Genomic DNA, 19,999 nt, shown 5'->3' with positions numbered 1-19,999 from the left:
CCCTACCGGCTAGGCTCGATATGCCAGGTACCATACGCGAGCTGCCCCTTTTGGCGGTCTAGTGCTTCTGGCCAGCGGCGGCGCTAGGCTGCTCCTGGCCAGCTTCCTCCCAAAGCAACATGGCAGCTTTGCTGTGTGTGGCGCGAGGCGGCCACTTACGCAGTACAAGACTGTCACTGGCAATAGAGTTCCTGGCTCCTGCGAGTGAGGCGTATTTCTGTTGGCGTATCAGTACCTTGGACACTCGTACCTAAGCACGGGATTACTGCTGCTCTAAGATGCATCATACATCCGCCATGTCCAGCTCTTCGAAGCTTCTTCTTTTTAATTTATCTTCACTTCACTCCCCCCAGCTTCTCCTCCTGAGACTTGCCTTTGAGCGATTGTTTTCTTGTCTTTCCTTTCACCACACTCGTTTTTCGAAGCTCTTGAGTTAATCGCCATGAGGTGGCTAACCGGGAAGGGGTTGGTGGGGCTGGCATTGGCAGTCTTGCCAAGCTGCATCCGCTGCTATGCACCGACCGACTCGATTCAAGATACCGTGCGTATCGTCAACGGCTGCGAAGTAATGTTTTAAAGATGCTAAACAACTGTTAGGATCCCCCGCAATCGGGCTACCTGCCTAATCATAATATGGACCCAGCGGCGGTGGCAAGCTCCTTGGCACTTGGGTGGAAGTTGTCATTCAATCTGAACGAGGTGTTCTATGCAAAACCACTCGTCTACACATTCAACGGGGCTGCAAACGAATCTGTGATCACAGTGTCGAACCAGAATATCATCCGGATTCACGATGGAAACACGGGTACTCTGCTCAAGACCCGGACCCTCCTCCCCCCTTTCCAATCAACAGACACCAATTGCGGGGATGTTTCGAGTACGGTGGGAATCATCGGCACGCCGATCATTGACCCGAATACCGATATCATGTATTTCTATTCCAAGAGTTACAAAGGAGGTTTGTGAATGCCTGGGATGATATGAAGGGAGCTGACAGTCTACGCAGGAATCACTGGGCCCCTTGGAGTCACGAATGGAGCGGGTGTTCTCGCTGGTACGGACTGAACCCTCTTGCTTTGCTGAATTCGCTAACAGTTTCAGGTCAATACCAACTGTACGCCGTCAACCTTCCGTCGCTGACTGATGCGAGTGGCTTTCCTGTCTTGATTGACGGCCACTCTGCCAACAACGATCCTACTCGGTAAACAATCCTTCAAGAGCCGGGGATTTCCTGCTGTTTACAAAAGCTTAGTTACTTCCTTGGCGGGACTGTCCTTCAGAGACCCGGCTTGGCAATGCTTGGGAATACCATCGTGTGGGTCCCCCTCTATAACTCCATTGCCCTGAGCTTTACTCACCTCTCGATTCTAACAGCGCCGGTTTTGGTGGCCACTGTGACCATTGGAATTACACGGGAATGCTTGTGGCAGTTAGCAAAACTCCAGGCGTTGGTATTACGAATATCCAAGCCATGCAAGCCAGTCCTGGTAAGTCAGGCCCGAAACGCAGGTCAGAATCATTGAATGCTGATCATATCCAGGCCAAGCTATAGATCTCGATGTTACAACGGAGTTTGGTGGTAAGGCAGGCATCTGGCAGAGTGGAATGGTAGGTGTTTTCTGGGATTATGAATAAGTTCAAGGACTCATACTTTCTGCAGGGAATAGCAGCCGACACAAACCGAGTCTTCTTCGTTACTGGGTATGCTTATCTACTCCCTACCATTTCTGCGATCTAACAATTCTTAGTAATTCTCGTGGCGCTGGTGCAAACGGTGGATCCAATGGAAAAGCAGCGAGCGGGAAGGTTTACTTGAGCACACTTGAACAGTCAGTTGTCAATATGGCCGTCAATCCATCCACGGGCGCTCTGCAGCAGCAAGATTACTTCGAGCCCTTTAATTATGACAGCAACAATGGAGGCGATCTTGATTTCGGATCAGCTGGCATTGCTCTACTCGATCCGACGGTTTTCAATGGCAATGGGGTAAACAGGATCGCCGTTGCAGGGGGCAAGGACGGCAAACTCTACTTCATGAACGCGGATAATTTGGGAGGTTTCGCTGGAGGTCAGTTCTTCACCAGACCGAAGTCTCGAACAAATACTAATGCCATGTAGGAAATGCTGGAGCAGATAATGGTGTGTACTTCGAATTCGAGGTGTCAGTCGTATTCTAACATCTAGGAGTTCTTCAAACGATAGTTTTAAGTAATGGTTTAAGGAGTGGCCCTGCTAGTTATCCCTTGGAAGGAGGTTATATCTAGTAAGCTCGATTTTGATTTCTTGCTGATAATACTGACTATTTAAATAGCATAGTACCCACCCCCGGTTCTACTCGCGACTCTCTGTATGCGTACTCCTTCAGTCGTGACAGCAACGGAAAGCCAGTATTTACACAAGCTGGGAAGACAGCCCTCCTCCTCGACGGCCAATCAGTACCCGTCGTCACCAGTCTCAACGGCGCTCCTGGGACTGGAATTGTTTGGGTAGCCGACGGTACTTGGGGTCTTCGCGCATGGAATGCCGTTCCTGTCAATGGCGTCCTGACACCGATTACTTTCCCCAACGCGTTCACCACTAACGGAATCAATAAATATCAGCGTGCTGTATTCGGGAATGGGAAAGTCTATGTTACTAGGAACAGCGCCCTCATGATGGTTACAGGAGGAGGCGGGAAGACCTTGAGCGCGCCGTTGACGTGCAGTCCGAACCCAATCGCCTTCGGCAATGTGATGGTCACTCAGACTTCAACCATCCAAGTCACCTGCACGGCAAACGTTGCCATTACGAAACCTAGTCCAAGTCTTGCTTCGACGATTTTCCAGGTCGGACCTGCAACGTTCCCAGCATCGGTGCCCTCCGGGGGAACATTTTCTTTCCCAGTTACGCTTAATTTGACCGATGCTAACCTTATCACCTACGAAAATTCATCTGGAACTCCATTGTCTCCAGGAGCCCTTGGTGGTGCTCTCAACCTGTTCGCTACAGCGCCTGCTGGCTACATGCAAGATACTGTGATAAGTGTTTCCGGAACCGCGGTTGCTTCACAAGGATATCTGGTTGTCAACGCGACTTCGGTCTCGTTTGGTGGTGTGTTTGTTGGTGGTGGATCGCCATCTCAGTCAAAGGGCTGGGTCAAATTATCGAACCTCGGCAGCACTGCATTGACATTCACAGGCTTTGCTTACCAGGATTACTACGCAGGCATGACATACGTCAACATCACTTCATCCACCGTCGGAAATGGATACACTTCGTCAAGTTTCCCTGCTCTGAGCTCTACGTTGGCTGCTGGTACTTCAATCGTTGTGCCACTGGTGTTCTCTCCCGGAGAGACCGGAATCCATGCCTCGTATCTTACGATCTGGAGTGATAATGGGGGTTACATCACTTTCTCCATGCAGGGAAATGCACAACAAGGGACGTCAACCACCTCTTCAGCCCCACCGTCCACTACTTCGACTTCAAGTTCGGTAACTTCGACAATATCAAGCACAAGCAGCACGATTTCCACTGTCTCCACGGCCTCCACGGTCTCCACAGTGTCCACCATCTCCACTGTTTCCACAACTTCGACAGCACCAACAAGTTCCACCAGCACAACGACCTCTGCAAAGCCAACGGGACCAACCAACCTGGCTACAATCGGAACGTATTCATACGTTGGTTGCTACACCGAGGCCACTGTCGGCCGTGCTTTGAGCGGCCTTGCATACGCGAACAATAACATGACAATCGAGATTTGTTACGCAAAGTGCTCTGCGCTTCCCGGAAATTACAGTTGGTTTGGAATCGAGTTTCACCGAGAATGTAAGGGTTTTGCTAAAATCGACTATGGCATTCACTGACTTTTATAGGTTATTGTGGCAACACTCTTAATGCAGGAAGTGTTCCAACTACATCTGGCTGCGTGGACACCTGTCTGGCTAACACGAATGAACTTGTAAGTCTATCTTATGTGTTCGTACTTCTCCAGGCTAATTGGATAGTGTGGCGGTGCGAGTAAATTGTCGATGTACAACAACCTTAATCCGGTCATTGTTTCTAGCTCGAGTAGCTCGGTAGTGACAACATCCTCAACATCAAGCTCAGCACCTTCGACGAGCTCAACTGTTTCAACCCCCACTTCGGTCACTTCGGTCACTTCGACGTCAAGTGCACTAGGTAGTACGTCCTCTTCAGCTTCATCAAGTGATTCTTCGAGCTCATCAGTAACCTCATCTTCTGCAGCGACCACAGCATCGACGTCATCATCCGCTCCTGCCACGACTTCCACAACATCTAGCTCCGTAACCAGTGCAACGGGAGCGGTATGCTCAAGCCCCTCGGCTCTTGCGCCCGTCGCCACTCCAAATCCAGCAAGAAGATCATTCACTTGGAGTGTTGGTTGGGTACGAGCTGCTCCGGATGGATTCGCCAGACCTTTTGTCGGCATTAACGGACAATGGCCCAACCCTACAATCAGTGTCAACAGAGGAGACACTGTCGTCCTAACCGTTACGAACAACCTTGGAAATGAGTCGACTGCGATCCATTTCCATGGTCTTCGCCAGATCAACACGACTTATGCGGATGGGCCATCGATGGTCACTCAATGTCCCATCCAGCCCGGCGGAACATTCGTCTACCAGTTCATCGTCGACCAACCTGGTACTTACTGGTACCACGCTCACATTGGTGGACAGTACATTGATGGATTCCGAGGCCCACTCATCGTCAAAGACGTCAATGCGCCATACCGGGTTGATACAGAATATGTGATGACGATCAGTGATCTATATCACTCAGAAGCACCTCCATTGATCAATTACTATCAGTCTTTGGGCAATGCCAATGACAATAACGGGGCGGAACCTGTTCCAAATTCTCTTTTAATCAACGAAGCGCAGAACGTTCAATTCCCGATGGTAGCAGGAAAGAAGTACCTATTCAGAATTATCAACGTGGGAGCCTTCACGCCAGTTTATCTCCAATTCGATCAACATAGCATGACTATTGTAGAGATAGATGGAGTTTACACTTCTCAGTGCACACAGGATCAGCTGTTCATTACTCCTGCGCAAAGATACAGTGTCATCATCCAGGCCAAGGCGACTGGCACGCAGAACTTTGCCATTAAAGCATCGATGAGCGTTGGGATGTTCTTCCCTCCGCTCATTCCAGCTACTTTCAACACCGAGGTAAGTGACTGTTGTGTAAAGTCTTTTTGATTTCCCTAACGTCTCCTAGGTCTCTGCTTTCCTTGTTTACAACTCTGCCAATGGCCTCCCACCACCATTGACGATCACTCCCGAGCCCTTCGACGATTCCATCTTCACTCCTTTAGATGCAACGCCCGAGTTCGGCCCCGTCACACTCCCTCTTTCCTGGGCCGTCGACTTCACTAACAACGCCAACGGCCAAAGACGAGGCACAATAAACGCCGTTGACTACGTCGCACCCAAGGTGCCCACCCTCTACACCGCAATGAACGCGCCTGCAGCAAATGTCAACGATCCAACCATCTACGGTACGCACACCACACCTACCGTCGTCCCCTACAACGCCGTCGTCGAAATCTTCCTCGAGAACCACGACACCAACCCGCACCCTTTCCATCTGCACGGTCACAACATGCAGCTCGTCGGCCGCTCTGGTGGCGGCAGCATGTTCCCCTACAACCCGCCAGCAGGAGCAGCTCCCATGCGCCGCGACACCATCCAAGTCCCCGCCGGCGGCTCCGTCACCCTGCGCTGGGTCGCCAACAACCCGGGCATCCAGCTCTTCCACTGCCATCTCGAGTGGCACGTCGAAGCGGGGCTCACCGCAACCTTCATCGAAGCCCCGACTCAGTTACAGGCTTTGAAGCTGTATATTCCTGTCAGTCACAGAACAGTGTGCGCGAATCAGAGTATTGCCATGAAGGGCAATGCTGCCGGCAACACGGCCGATTATACGAATATGAATGGGCAGAATACGCTGGTTAGCGCGAATCTTTGGGGCAGTCTTGTGAATCCGCCGAGTACGCCGGCAAATCCTTATCCGCTGAATTAGTGGTTCTGTTCCGGTTTTTCTTCATCTATTTTGGGCGGACGGGAAAGGAAAGGGCGGCGAAAACATATAGAAGGGCTCTGGGATGGTTTGGACATACAGTAATACCTTTGCCGGCAGGAGGCAGAGTAATTTCAGTACGTTTATATTCATGTGACACAGTATGTAAGTGGCAGAGTAATTTACTGTGTAATGGCCATGCTGCTTCTTGATGGTGTGTGAAGTGATTACTAGGGAAGTGAGACGACTAAGGGTCTGCTTAACCTCTGTACGTCTATATACCCTATAGTTATAGATATTAGCTATAGACGATTACTACGGCCACGAACACGGAGACTGCCACGTATGAGCTCCTTATAATAAAAAAGGGGTTTTAACATAACATATCGCTTTTTCTTATACGTTTTAAAAGCTAGTCGCGAATAGCTTTTAAGGGTTCTCTATTCCCATAAGAGTCATAACTCTGAGGGAAGCTTTGATGATGCCAGGTTGAGGATTCATGAGGGAGGGGAAAAGAATGTGACGAGCGGGAGGAGACCTCAAGAGCCTCGACCCCTATCCTAAATTCACTCAATCTAAGCCACTTCCTTATTGCTTAGTATCAAGCGCTTGTTCTATTCCCTCAATTCTAGTGCTAGCCGTGACGGCTACTAGTACTACTCCTCCTGATGTAAGTGTTCCCAATCCGCCTGACTAATTTGTTTAATTCTGAAACTGCTCGGGGGGAGGGTAACTTCGTAATCAATACCTAGTTGCGACAACTACTAGAACGGTTACTTTTATAACCCCCCCCCCCCCCCCCCTCTCTACTAAATCTTGAGAACAGCACAAAAACATATATAGTCTAGTATATTCAATTTTACACTTCAAAAACGCAACACAATTAGATTGCAAGATTTTGAAATCGCTAAGCAAATCAAAACACAAAGTCTCGAATGTTCAAAAGAATTCCTGCGAGAAAAAGTGTTATTTATAAGGAGAAGTTGTTGTTTTCAAGTGTCCTAGTTGAAATAAACGGGGTACCTGCTTTGTCTTTTGAATAGTCTAAACGGATTTTATTGCAAATTCGTAGTATAATCCTTACCCCCCAAAACGTAAGAACTAGTTTCTCAAATTTCTTCTGTCATCCGATTTCACTCAACATCACCCACATAGAAGTGAAGGTGTGAGGCTGCAGAAATTGAAACCTTTCCAATCATTTCGTCGATAGGGTCAACCAATCGGCAGCGCCTGCCTAACTATGCACTCGGTCAGTCAAGACCATCTTCCGACCATCGTTACGCCTCGCCATCTCAATCAACAAGGAACTTTTCAACATTGACATACGGCGCAGGACCCAAAGGCCAGGTTTCTTTTCACGATATGCCACTCGATGACTCCGTCTGTCGTTCAGTCGAGTTCAAGGCTTGAGACGGTTCATTCTCGTCAAGGCTATCAAAGCAAATTGCACGTCATCCGCCAGTGCTACTAGAGGTTTACATTACGCTTCTTCCTCCGAATACCGTTGCGAATCATACTATCCCATAGTATTGTCATTTGCGGTATGCGATGGAGCAAGGGGAAGCGTCTACAGCGCCTTCTAGCCGGCCGCTCGATACTCCGGAGATAGCAGCACCAAGCTTCAAATACGAGTATCAGCCACTTGATACTACCGTTGACAGTATTCGACTCCTTGTCTTTAACAGCAACATTTCATCGCCTTTCAACCATGGGCCCGAGATTATGCAATTCGAAATGATAAACGTTGAGTTCTCAACAATGCCCAAATACCAAGCACTTTCATATACTTGGGGTAGTCCGGACATAACGAAGACCATCGCAATTAACGGGGCTGTAGTTGATATTCGGCAAAATCTGTACGATGCCCTGTTTAATTTCTACGAACGTCTAGAACGGGGGGCTGAGTTCTTGCTTTGGGTAGATGCAATCTGCATTGATCAGCAAAATCTTCAAGAACGCACAAGCCAAGTGCGCCTTATGGACTTTATTTACACCCGTGCGCAGTGTGTTATAATTTGGCTTGGTCTGCCAGGGCCAGATTTGAACAATTCGAACTTTTTTGGGACGAGGCCTATTCAGTGATCGCGCCATCGAACACACTTTTTAATCCAGATGGTTTGCGCTTGTTCGAACAATAGATTTTCGAGAACGACTACTGGAACAGAGTCTGGATTGTCCAGGAGATTGGGCTCGCGAGGAGGCTGGCAGTTTGTACAGGCTACGGAACCATTCCATGGGAGGACTTTTTCCCCGTGATTTCTCATTTCAAAGACTGGAATTCCAAGTTCCTTTTGATAGAGACTCTCAATGAGAAGCGTGAAGACAGACATGGTGACTCCAACCGCCTAGAAACTCTATTAGAAGATTTCCGGTATGCTAAGTGTCACGAACCGCGAGATAAGATCTACAGGTTTCTGGGCTTGGCTCATGATTGCGAAGACGGCAGCATAGAAGCAAACTACTCGAAGTCATTGTTTGATGTCTATTTGGACGTGATCAATTTCTTCAACAGGCAGCGCCCACTTCTTGCAGATCTCAACAGCCACGACAAGGCTGTTAAAGTGGTGCGATTCAGTCAATTAGTCTAAAGACTTCTTGGGCATGACTTGACGCTAATTTTTCGCATGAATCAAGCTCAGATTGTTCTGACAGTTGGCGCCGTTGGTGGAACGATCCTCCATATGGGGCCAACATTCCACGAGCTCTATTCATCGAGTGCAGTATACAAGGAGTGGAAGCGAAGCTTTGGGAAGTGCTACTCTTCGTCAGTTGACATACAAAGGCTGAGGAAGGCAAATGAAGCATATGAAGAGGTTCTCTTCCATAACTTGGGAACTGCTACAACGAACGTCCGTTCCATAAATCCCTTGGTGTTTGAATCATCTGGAACTTTGTTAAGCGGGGCTTGGGGCTCGCCCCTCAGTCAAGATGCTGTTGAGAAAATTGCTTTGGAGGTTTCCGAAGAAAACGCTCTGAACATGGCAAGAGGTCGTTCGTGGGAGGATAAACTGGATCTCTCATCCTCGACTCCCACAGCTCGATTATTTCTAGGAAGCGGTCTCCTACTAGGCCTCGGACCAACGCAAGCTGCAGAAGGGGACCTTGTATGCCAGTTTGACAGAACGAATGTCGTAGCAATACTTCGCAAGGAAGAAGTGAGAGACATTTATAGACTTGTTGGCAGTGCGGATCTCTCCACGGGGCATTTAGAGAAGGGAATGACGGGCCGGCAAGAATGGATTGTGCCTACAGCTGATGCAGAGTCCATGGCAATACGTATGGATATTAGGACCTTATACAAGTTGACCTCTCCTTTTCAGGTTGATTAAATGGAGGTTAAAGTTGTTTCTACATAAATAAGCTAACGCGAGCACCTCTTCCTTCGGTCTTGTAATTGAATCTGACTAGCACTTACCGATGCATAGCTGGGAAACCTCTCCTCATCAATCATGCTTTAGAACAATGCAGAGAGTCTGAAACAGACTCTCAATTCCATCCATTCAAGTTGGACCCCCTGGGTAGAGAGTTGGGCAAATCTGACGGAATGGATTTGAGTGGAGAGGCTGAAAAAAGAAAGAGGAGCGGATGGTAGGATAAGAGGTTTAGGGAGACGCTGGAGAGCTTCATTCCCACAAAAATTGCCGGATTAGCCTAGCACGACGGAAAACCGGGGCTCGAGGGATAGGAGATCTTTTTTCCTGAGTCTGTTATTTTTGTCCATTTTCTCGAGTCATAACGAGCCTTGTATTAAGGGATTTTGATCTCATGTTCGTGTGCAGTAATTATCATTTCTCCACATCACTTGACAAGTTACAATTTCTTTACGTTTATTCGAAAACCAACAATCCAGATTGTTCAGTGCCGAGAATTACTAGCTTTTTGTATAAACAGTTGGGAACGACAAAGGCAAAGAAGGAGAAAAAAAGCGAAATCACAAACACCTGACAGGAGATAGGCCAGATGTACTTGCGGCTTGCAGGCCACCTCTGATGACTCCTGCTCCTAGAACTCGAATTCTTTGTATGCCCTCTTGCTGGAGAGGGCGGGCATTCATAGCTCTAAGACTGATTATCATCCCCAGCTTGAAGAGCGCGATCCTTTGCTCAGCCTACACCTAGCGAAGAACCCACCATAGCTACCCTCTAAATAAGATTATATCTCTTGGAAAACTCTAGGGAGCATATTATAGAGTAGTTAGTCGAATTAGCCTCATTTTCCTTATAAATTAATAAGGGAAGCGTGGGTAGTTGGGGTCAGTTTTGGTGGGATGTACGCAGGGCAATGGCACCCTCCTACATCAACACAATCGAGCGGAAGCAAGTGGAAGAGAAGCACTTCTAATTTTTATACACCAGCAATGCCACTCCGTCCAGCCAACAGATGAAAAACCATGGTATCGTAAAGCAATCAAGTCTGTACAAGCCACCCCCCGCCTACTCGGAATCAGAGCCAACTTTATGCTTCCGCTTTTTCTTCTTGCCGTCGTCGACATCAGCTCCATCAGCATCGACCTTCCGCTTCTTTTCTTTGCTCTCCTTCTTGACCTTCTTCTCTACGACTTCAACGCCAAACGCCGTCTCGGAGAGTCTTCGCTTCTTTCCACTCTCTTTAGCAGCTGTCTCCTCTGCGGTCAGGGAGGGCTCGGGGGCGCTATTGGCAGGCGCATCTTCAACCTTTTTTGACTTGTCCTTCTTGGCTTTCTTCTTCTCAACTACTCCCCCCGTGCCATCACTGCTACGCCTCCGCTTCTTTTTCGATTTCTTGTCCTCGGATGACTCAGCAGCTTGTGCCTTGGCCGCTTCTGCTTCTTCAACTTCGGCTTGCAACTTGGCTTCCAGTGCGGCAAAGTCGACTTCTGGCTCGGCAGGTTCAAGTCTAGCTTCGGGAGCGGTATCCTTCTCCTTTTTTGCCTTCTTTGATTTCTTTCCCTCGCCGTCTTCTTCCTTTGCTCGTTTCTTGCTCTCCTTCCCAACGCCATTGACATTCAAAACAACGGGCGTAGGATTGGTATCAACGACAAAGTATGGGTTTGGCTCAACTCCATTCGCAGCCGTCTCATTCTTCTTGTCCTCGCCCGAATCCTCCACAATCGGGAATCGGGGTACCTTTTGGCCAATATTCAGCGGAACGAAATCCGCGCCCTCCACAACCGCATCGTCGTCGTCGCTCGAAAGAGAGGAATCGCTCATCTCGGTATCGCCATCACTGTCTGAGCTGACAGCATCAGGGTCCCTCCCTAGCTTCCCCCTCTTCGTGTAGCCCAGCTCAGCTGCCCTCTCCGCGAGCTTCGGCCCCAGTGGTTCGAAATTCGTGCCTGTGACACCAAGTCCCTTCTTATCCTTCAATGACTTCGCAGGTAGCTGCAGATCGGGTTAGCAACACATCATAACCGTTCATGAAACCAAGAACTCACAATCCCCTGCGCTGCCTTCCGCGCATCAGCAAGCACCCCCCTCGCCCTATCCATCATCTCACAAATCGCCCTCCAATTGCCCCTCTCGCCCAGCTCCCACTCCATCCGCTCCTTTTCCGGCATCTGCCCCATCTCACTCTTCATGCTCTGCATCACGCGATCCAGAGCCCGGATATGCGACTCGATGAGCCCCAAGTGCTTCTTAAACAGCGCCGGCCACTTCGCATGCTGCGGGCTCTTCGTAAATGGCTTCGGGCGCCCCATAGGAATGGGGAATTTTTCAGGTCCAGGGGGATTGGTGTTGATTGCGGATTTCTTCTCGCGTGAGAGCAGCTTCTTCGCTTTCTTGACCGGATTCGCGGGCCGTGGTGCGCCGGGGATTTTGGGGACTTCGGCGGCTTTTTTGGCGGCGAGCTTGGCTTCGTGCCGACCTTTCTTGCCTTTGCCTTTCCCCATGGTAGAAATAGCGGAAGGTGGAAGAGTGGTGGTCGAGGTTGTGGTGTTGAAGGTGATTTCGAGAAAAATATTTTGCAGGGAACTTTTTGCCGCGAGGCTGGGGAATTTTGGCGGGGAAGGCTGCGCGCTAGCCAGATGCGGACAAAGATACCGTTTTCGAAGACTCTTTCTTCTCTCCTCTTTGCAAACATCCGCAAGTTCAATCTTTCCGCCTTTCCAATATATAGCTCCACTCTCTTGCTTGCAGCTACATGGACTAAAATAAGGACTTTTCTCCAAATGCAACACCCCTCCCACCCGTCTAAACGCCTCTCGCACTCATCAATTCTTCCTTCACTAAAGAACCACAACCAGACGCTTTCAACTCCTGAACCACCGTTTAAAATGACGAAATAGACGGCCTCATGTGCATCTGGGGTTGGAGCTAGCTGGGTTCCCTGGTGTTTCCGCAACCAAAACGCTCTTGGTCCCTTCTTCCAAACCTTCTCCACATCTTGAAATCCGATAACCCCAGATCAAGAAACAATTTGCGTAAGCCGCCATATGAATTAACTATATATCCGAGGGAGGGGTGGGCGGGGGATGGTGCTGCAAATTCTTGACAGTTCGCTTGTGCGGCGAGTCCAAGACGAGAATCAAGGGGTTTATGTAGGTTGTGAGGAGAGTATTTTGTGCATTGTGATCTTAAATCCTCTTGCACGTGAATTTACTGTACAAGTAGAGAACAGTCCAATCAACCGTATTCCGACACCGATGCATGTTGACCCGAACTCCACGCAATGCATATAAACATTATAGCCCAAATTAACCTATCACACACCAGCTTTCAGAGTCCCGACCGCACTCTGTCTGCCTGACCATCCCATGTAGCCATCATATTACCCGTGAGAGTGTGTGCCGGCGTCGTTCCAGAATATATCCCAGCTATCTTGCTCATTTCTTTCCCCCTGCCTTCTCCGCCTTCCTCTCCTCAACAACCTTCTCATCTTTCTCCTTAATCTCCTCCGTCTTATCACGCCCCCAATTCCACACGTCCCAAATCTGGTCCATAATCAAGCCTCCGTACCCCTTGCCCTCCTCCAGCGCCTCCTTCTCCCGCTTCTCCCTCTTCTCCTTCCAATCTTCACCCTCATTCCCCATCCAAACCTTCCCCAACAAACTCCTGTCCTCCGTCTGCTTCTGCTCCTTCTCTACCCTAACCCGCTCCGCCAACTCCTCTCCCTTCCTCCTCATCCCCCCAATGCCCCTGCCACCTGCTAGGGCCTCCTCCCGACGAACCTTCTCCTCCCTTAACCTAATCTGCATCTCCTGTGCCTTCGGCGGTAATTCTCTCCCACTCACACTCTCAAGCCGATTCCCAAAGCGCTGCAACATAGACGTTCCCGTGTATTCTTTTGAGAGCTGGTTGCCGCCCGCGAACGTCCCGGACAGGAGGGCGAGCGTGTAGATGTCTAGTTTTCGCGGTGGGAGGAGGATGATTATTGGGCAGGCTATTAAGGCGCCGAGGGAGACGTTGTGTATCTGCAGAGTGTTAGGTGAAGGGAGGATGGTGGAGGTTAGAGGACGCACAAGTTTGGCGCGGTCAAATGGAGCAGGAGGCTGTGATGGAGCCTGGGGGGTTGATTGCGACATCCTTGCAGAGTGATCAGATGTAGCGAGCAGTGGGACTGAAGGTGTGGAGGATGTTATGGTAATCGCATGTCGTTGTGCTGAATCGCAATTTTTGTGCAAACTCAATGCTGAATGCTGTTGCAAAGCTTCAGAGTTCAGATGAAAGACATCACCAAAAAATCCACAGGGTTCATGCCTCACTCCCGAGGTTGTGCCGTTTTAGAGCTGGCAGATTAGGTTTCAAGCTGTATGTATTCAAATAAGACTAAATTTTGATAAACTCCGTCGCGATGCCAGAGTGGTGTATGTTACACCCACCCTTCCACAAAGCACCGTCACTAACATTTGTAGTAATGGGTATGACTCGAACTCTCCTCTGAGACAATAGATATCATATGGTTTCGGCCGCGTAGGTTCAAATCCTGCTCGCGACGTTTTGTCTTTTGCGTTTGCTACCTAATGCAAACCTTTATCTTTTTTTTTTAACTCGCAGGAAAGAGGGGGGGGGGATTGGGCGTTGATTTTTTTTTGTGTTTCGAGGAGCTTTCGGTTAGAATGTGAGCTGGGCTGGCCGGGCGGGCTAGCCGAGATGACCTGTCGACTGAGGCTGCATCTTCCCAACTTCTCTCCTCCGCCGCTCTGTTCCACCATCAACGTTTCAACAGCAAAGGTCATGCTACAAATCATAGTAAGTTTCCATGTTCCTACATGTTCCTGCTTCTCGGTCTCGGTACAGTTAGTGACGGGCCTGTCCCTGGGCTCAGCAAGTGTGAAAGATGTGGGAGAGTGAAGAGGTTACTCTCCTGCTGCCAAGCGGCTGAAGAAAACGCGATAACCTCGAGCGGAAGCTTTGTTTCGACTGTTTTGGTCTTATATTCCTTACATATGGTATCAACCATTGTCACCATATGATCCAGGGCGAGTTACATGATGTTACTCAAGTACGTCGTGGGGGTCGATCGTGACTTCCGATTCCTCGATGATGTTCCCAGGCTCCTTCCTTCCATTGCAAGATACACAAACCATGTCATCTGAGATGTGTCGATCTTGTTTCTGCTTCTTCAAATCCTCTTCCTCGAGCCTCTTCCTCCCTCAAATGTCTCGCGCCCTCCGACCTCTCTTCCGGGCGTCCTGAATGCAAAGATGCCCAATACATCCACCGCATATACACGCGCAGCGACCATCTTGAAGGCTTTCAGACCTACAATCCCTCGAAATCTTCTCCATCGACTTAGACGATATCTGCCTCGACCAACCTTCCTCCTACTTCACTGGGCCTACATCATCACAACCTGCATGGTATCATCCATCATCTTCTGGCACTTGTCGACTCCTCGTGGCTATGTCTCATACGTTGATTCCCTGTTTCTGATCGTTGCCGCAACGACCCAAGCTGGGTTAAATACTGTCAATCTCAGCAGCCTGAACACTTTCCAACAGTGCATAATCTTCGTTCATATCATCCTCGGGAACCCAATCTTCGTCAGCGCCTTCGTGGTCCACGTTCGAAAGCATGCTTTCCATACGAGATTCAGAAAAGTTGCAGAGGATAAGCAGAGCAAAAAGAAGACCAGTTCTTCTACAGGCGTGCAACCGGTTACCTGGCAGTCTTCTTTCGCTGCCAACTCGGAGTCTGCAATGCATCCGAGGCAAACCCTTCACTGCGCATCGAGTACGTTCCCCTTCTACGCACTGAACGTTGACTCACAATCCTCAGATAGTTCACACAACTACCGTCTTCGAATTGACCCGAGCCTCACATCGATGGGTAGCAAAGCGGAGGATAAAATCAGTCCAACACAATCCACACATGACCACTACGATGACACACTTCGATCTTCGAACGGAGCACAAGATCCGAGATGTTTCTCCAGTCCCTTATGGCCCAAAGAGAGCAGACATCTCAGGCGTGGCACCGTCGACAGGAACGCACAATTTCACAGTCTGTCATTCGAAGAAAGGGAGCACATTCGATGTGTTGAATACCAAGCCGTGCGACTCCTCAGCTATGTGGTGCCCATTTACATCGTCGCCTGGCAGCTGTTTGGATGCATTGCTCTTGGTACATATATGTCCTGTAAAGGACAGAGTGCTGCAGCTGCCAACGCCGTCAATCCCTGGTACGTACTCTCCACTTCCCTCGTGAATCCTTCTGACACTTTACAGGTGGGCAGGAACATTCTATGCTATTGCTAGCTTCAATAATGTCGGGATGTCGTTGTTGGACGCCAGTGTAGTAAGTTTCATCATATCCTTGCTCATACTGCCCGCTGATTGCATCCAGATTCCGTTCCAAAGATCCGTTTTCTTCCTGTCTGTAATGGGCATCTTGATGCTGGCTGGAAATACCGCGTACATCATCCAATTTGGCTCAACTCATATGACTCAGCTAATGACCGCAGATATCCAGTCCTTTTACGATCAATCCTCAGGACAACACTCTACCTTCTTCCGAACAACGATCAATATAGGTCTTGGCGAGAAACCATCGACTTTGTCCTGAGATACCCACGACGAGTCTACACCAACCTCTTTCCCTCCGCACAAACCTGGTGGCTATTCTTCATTCTCGCCATTTTCAATGCAATCGACTGGACGGGCTTCGAAATACTAAATCGCAACAACCCTCTGGTAACAGCCATTCCAATCGGATACCGTCTTCTCGATGGATTGTTTCAATCCTTGGCTGTCCGATCAAGTCGCTTTGCCATCATCCCCATCGGCTCGTTGGCGGTTGGTCTACAGGCATTATATATCATGATGATGTATATTTCCGCTTTCCCAGTGGTCATCACCATGCGCAATTCCAATGTTTACGAGGAGAGGTCTCTGGGCATTTATGCTCAGGACATCAAGGAGGACCAACGAGAACAAGAATTCCGCACTCCCAACTCTGTCCGCAAAATGAGAATGTACTTCGTCCGGACACAGATTCAGAGGCAACTTGGTCATGACCTCTGGTTTGTCATTGCCTGCATGATACTCATTATCTGGATCGAGACGGACAGCTACGAGAAGGACCCGATAACTTACTCCATCTTCAGCATCATCTTCGAGGTTGTGTCAGCATATGGCTGCGTGGGACTCAGTATCGGTTTGCCGAATCAGGCTTACAGCTTCTGCGGTGCATGGCATGCTTCTGGGAAGCTGGTGCTTTGTGCGCTGATGTTGCGGGGTCGGCATCGAGGATTACCAGTGGCGATCGACAAAGCCATTCAATTGCCAGGTGATAGGGAGAGCATGTTGGAAGAGGAGGATCATGGTATCCGGGTGGAGAGGTCTCGGCATGAGAGTCGTGTTGGCGTGTGAGTGGATGAGTTGAATTAGTGGCAAGTGCAGGCGTTTACAGTGTCGGATTTTATATTTTCTACCCACTGCTTTCATTCCTAGACGACCCGGAGGCAATAAACGCAATTTTTAACGGCATTTTCTGCTCTCTTTGAACAATACATATGTGCCGGCTGGCAATATGCCCCGCGATGTTTAAATCGGCACCCTCGCCTGGGGACTCGCTAAACCGCTCTTCGAACTCCTGCACTGATATAGCAACCATCTAGATGCCAGAGCAGGAAGTACTGGCGAGACATTGCCCTTGGTTTGACATACCGGCAGTCAAGAACAGCAGTTCCGCACGTGACTCTGATTCTTCAACACCACTCTGTTTACCTCGTCCTGTCCTTCTCCTCTCGGCCAGTGGTCCTTCTTTTTCCTTTTTTATTTATTTTCTTTCAAAACCCGGCACCAATTCCAGGAGCTCAAAAGCTGAGATGGGATGAAAGTTCGGGTAAGCGGCGGGTTCGGCCAAGCCATATCAGTAAGTGAGCGAAAGGGGGTAGCAATATTCGTGTTATGTATGCACAGCCAATTCTTCTTTGAGTCAACTAGAGTGTCCAGTTTAATGAGACGCCTTGAATTTTGTTCTTTTCACACGCAGGATTTCAAATTACGGCGTGGTTTGCGTCGTGTTTGAAAATTGTTGTGCTCAGGTAGCATCGTCGGTAGCTTTAGACCGTGCTGCATATCGCCTCACTGTACAACTTTGTCCCAACTGTATCCGCATGCAGGACCCACAAGAGCAGGGAGGATAACTGCAAGGTGTGCTGCTTATCGCCCTTTCAGCTTCGACCAAGGCGAAACATTCGCAAGGTGGAATATTATTAACCCACGCTGCACGAAGGGGTTCGTTCTTCGCACTAAGCTATTGTTTTCCAGGTGCTGTTTTGAAGCCGCCGATGCTACCCTAGGTCCGCATATGCTTTGAGCTCGTAAGGTCATTGGAAGTTTCTGGTCGCGGTCACATTCAGCTATTAGTTTTCAGGCGACTTCGCCTCTGATCCAATCGTCTCAAGGTATGGTCGTGATTGTAAGTGATCCTTTCCTTTGAAGCCCTTCCCAGCTGTCAACCATGTAGCCTCGACCCCTGGGTCATCACAGAGTGTTGCGGTGTCCCTGTTGATACTGATATAAACAGCCATCAGAGAGTGAAAATTTCCCGTCGATCTTTACCGCACTTTGAGAACATCTGCCGCCTTTCTCCAATCTCTCGAATCTTAAACAGATATTATCAACTCCATCAGTCGCCATGATTTTCGCCATTCCAGTCACCTGTACTCTTTTCTTACAAGGTGTTGCGGCAGCTGTTCCTCATCCTGCTCCAGCCTGGGATGCTAGAGACTGCCCGCACGACAACTGCCTGAGATGTTACTACCTACTTTTTTGGTCATGGGACTCGATATTAACGCTGTGCAGCCATTACCGCCTCAACATTCACGACCAGAAGTGCCACTGTAGACTGTTCCTCCTACTTCTTGACAACGGTCACGCCAGCTGCCACACATGTACATGTCATGCATCCGGGACAAATCACTGCTAATCTCCTAGATTAGTACTACCACAACCACAGCCGCCACTGTAACGTGCTTGGTTGTCACGAAGAAACGGGATAGGGGAATGATAGTTCCTTGGCAGCAAACCGCCGCTCCATCCAGAATCCCAGCCTACGCTTCCGCTTGCTCTGGCAGCGTCAGATACTCTTCGGCCTGCTCATGCATTGGCGTTACTGCCATGACAACAACGGCTCCGACCTCGATCTACACGCAGAAAGTCACTTCTACCACTGTAGTGGTCTCCCCTCCAACGTAAGACTCGCCCCCTCCAAATCCAGATCCTCAGTTCAAATATCTCTAATACCCACTAGATTTGACACCACTCAGTACCTCTTATTCAGCTGTACAGATGCTGCAATGTGTCATCACAGACCAATTACTCTCGGACGCCATTGGCACGTTTACTGGCGGTGCTGGCACGCCCGACCAGTATTTCGTCAATTTCTACAAAACTTTTGATTGTTGCAACGCGCCGACCACTACTGGAGCCTCGGTCACTGATACGACGTGCTTCAATTTCCAATTCGTGTCCGCTGCGATGCTTGTATGCCCCACTTGTCCGCACGGTTAGGTGTCTCGATGGGATAGGTGTTGAGGTGGGCGTTTGTGGAGGCTGAGGGAGTTTGGGTGCGATTTGTGGCACTGGCAAATCGAATTGGGTACGATGGGCAATGGATCGGTGTGGCTATGAATATGGTGACCAGGGCCCACGAAAAATATCTTCTAAAATCCACCTTGTAGCTCCCTTAATGGTTTCCTGTCATTTGTTCTCTATATGTTCTTCGTGAATAGGTGCCAGAGATTGCCCGACGTGTTGGCAGACAAGGTGCTGTAAATACCCCATTTACCTGGTAGGGAGATAAACATCAGACTGGGTTTACCTTGTCACATGCATAGCGCGACATTTGTTAGAAGAGACTAATTGATGGCTTCAAGGGGACCAACTCAGCGAGGAAATCGGGGAATTCCTTCTCACACTGTGGAGGGAAAAAGTTTAATTGGGTCGTTGGACGGCTGACGATTAATGCTTCCCACTCTAATCCTCGGATTATGTCGTTATGGGCTTAACAAATTTTAGCATTCGACCCAGCTCTACCTTATTATTTGGGTTATAAGCCCACCCCAATAGCATTAGCCCCCCCCCCCCCCCCCCCCCCCCCCCCCCCCCCCCCCCCCCCTCTAATACAAGACCATTCCCCGAGGAATTTAGCTGTGGGGCCCACTTCATATAAGACCATGATCCTTCAATAATACTAAGCTACGTGGTCGGTCGGTTCGTATAGTTCACGGTATTGTCAACCTTTAATTTTTAGCACTCTCTTTAGGCCCTGGTTCAATATCTCACATCCTAAAACTAGGCATGTATATTGAAAACAGAATTACTAGGAAACGTAGTGCTTGAGCAATAATAAAAGCACTTCTACATAGTCTCGTCCTCAGAGACCGTATCGCTGTCAATTACATCATCGAAATCAGACTCGATATCTTGCTCTTCTTCCATATTAGCATCAAACCGCTAGTTAGAATCAACCCTTTAATCAGCAGTCACATCGTCCTCGCCCTCTTGCTTAATTAGGAAAGAGGATAGCAAACTAGGTCACTT

The 19,999-nt window shown here is 49.1% G+C and overlaps 6 protein-coding genes across 6 annotated transcripts; 4 read left to right on the top strand and 2 right to left on the bottom strand.

Annotated features, from left to right (window-relative positions):
• Positions 1–4,013: 4,013 nt before the first annotated feature.
• K444DRAFT_542979 (multicopper oxidase) lies at positions 4,014–6,033 on the top strand (the record flags this gene model as incomplete). The annotated part of the gene is made up of 2 exons (XM_024875926.1): positions 4,014–5,180; positions 5,230–6,033. 2 exons carry the CDS (start codon positions 4,014–4,016, stop codon positions 6,031–6,033), a joined length of 1,971 nt encoding a protein of 656 aa, XP_024730058.1.
• Positions 6,034–7,662: 1,629 nt separating this feature from the next.
• Positions 7,663–8,064, top strand: K444DRAFT_486196 (HET-domain-containing protein; the record flags this gene model as incomplete). Its single annotated transcript, XM_024873116.1, has 1 exon — positions 7,663–8,064. A coding segment is annotated over one exon (402 nt), but the record flags the coding sequence as incomplete, so codon positions are not given.
• Positions 8,065–8,507: 443 nt separating this feature from the next.
• Positions 8,508–9,433, top strand: K444DRAFT_201455 (uncharacterized protein). The gene has a single exon (XM_024870996.1). The coding sequence runs from the start codon at positions 8,655–8,657 to the stop codon at positions 9,357–9,359; it is 705 nt and encodes a 234-aa protein (XP_024730056.1). The 5' UTR covers positions 8,508–8,654; the 3' UTR covers positions 9,360–9,433.
• Positions 9,434–10,342: 909 nt separating this feature from the next.
• On the bottom strand, positions 10,343–11,950 carry K444DRAFT_668697 (uncharacterized protein). Its single transcript, XM_024887434.1, has 2 exons — positions 11,444–11,950; positions 10,343–11,390 (listed from the first exon to the last, which is right to left on the bottom strand). The coding sequence occupies exons 1-2, from the start codon at positions 11,897–11,899 to the stop codon at positions 10,464–10,466; spliced, it is 1,383 nt and encodes a 460-aa protein (XP_024730055.1). The 5' UTR covers positions 11,900–11,950; the 3' UTR covers positions 10,343–10,463.
• Positions 11,951–12,540: 590 nt separating this feature from the next.
• K444DRAFT_668696 (uncharacterized protein) lies at positions 12,541–13,655 on the bottom strand. The gene is made up of 2 exons (XM_024887433.1): positions 13,469–13,655; positions 12,541–13,420 (listed from the first exon to the last, which is right to left on the bottom strand). The coding sequence occupies exons 1-2, from the start codon at positions 13,529–13,531 to the stop codon at positions 12,833–12,835; spliced, it is 651 nt and encodes a 216-aa protein (XP_024730054.1). The 5' UTR covers positions 13,532–13,655; the 3' UTR covers positions 12,541–12,832.
• Positions 13,656–14,161: 506 nt separating this feature from the next.
• K444DRAFT_600598 (TrkH-domain-containing protein) lies at positions 14,162–16,935 on the top strand. The gene is made up of 5 exons (XM_024878629.1): positions 14,162–15,182; positions 15,228–15,630; positions 15,677–15,746; positions 15,795–15,862; positions 15,913–16,935. Exons 1-5 carry the CDS (start codon positions 14,654–14,656, stop codon positions 16,817–16,819), a joined length of 1,977 nt encoding a protein of 658 aa, XP_024730053.1. The 5' UTR covers positions 14,162–14,653; the 3' UTR covers positions 16,820–16,935.
• The last annotated feature ends 3,064 nt before the right edge of the window (positions 16,936–19,999 follow it).

This window comes from Hyaloscypha bicolor (genome assembly GCF_002865645.1).
Source record: "Hyaloscypha bicolor E unplaced genomic scaffold K444scaffold_165, whole genome shotgun sequence".
Taxonomy (NCBI): Eukaryota; Fungi; Ascomycota; class Leotiomycetes; order Helotiales; family Hyaloscyphaceae; genus Hyaloscypha; species Hyaloscypha bicolor.
Note: the sequence above shows the minus strand (reverse complement) of the source record. Positions and strands in the feature narration are given on the sequence as shown.

What these genes read in the sequence shown, in the direction of transcription:
- K444DRAFT_668697 (XM_024887434.1), bottom strand. Translation starts at nt 11,899, where the DNA reads ATGGGGAAAGGCAAAGGCAAGAAAGGTCGGCACGAAGCCAAGCTCGCC. An exon ending in GGAAGGCAGCGCAGGGGATT is followed by an intron (nt 11,391 to 11,443) that starts GTGAGTTCTTGG and finishes CCCGATCTGCAG; the next exon opens with CTACCTGCGAAGTCATTGAA.
- K444DRAFT_201455 (XM_024870996.1), top strand. Translation starts at nt 8,655, where the DNA reads ATGAATCAAGCTCAGATTGTTCTGACAGTTGGCGCCGTTGGTGGAACG.
- K444DRAFT_600598 (XM_024878629.1), top strand. Translation starts at nt 14,654, where the DNA reads ATGCCCAATACATCCACCGCATATACACGCGCAGCGACCATCTTGAAG. An exon ending in CGTTGTTGGACGCCAGTGTA is followed by an intron (nt 15,747 to 15,794) that starts GTAAGTTTCATC and finishes GATTGCATCCAG; the next exon opens with ATTCCGTTCCAAAGATCCGT. An exon ending in ATGCTGGCTGGAAATACCGC is followed by an intron (nt 15,863 to 15,912) that starts GTACATCATCCA and finishes TAATGACCGCAG; the next exon opens with ATATCCAGTCCTTTTACGAT.
- K444DRAFT_668696 (XM_024887433.1), bottom strand. Translation starts at nt 13,531, where the DNA reads ATGTCGCAATCAACCCCCCAGGCTCCATCACAGCCTCCTGCTCCATTT. An exon ending in CATTTGACCGCGCCAAACTT is followed by an intron (nt 13,421 to 13,468) that starts GTGCGTCCTCTA and finishes AACACTCTGCAG; the next exon opens with ATACACAACGTCTCCCTCGG.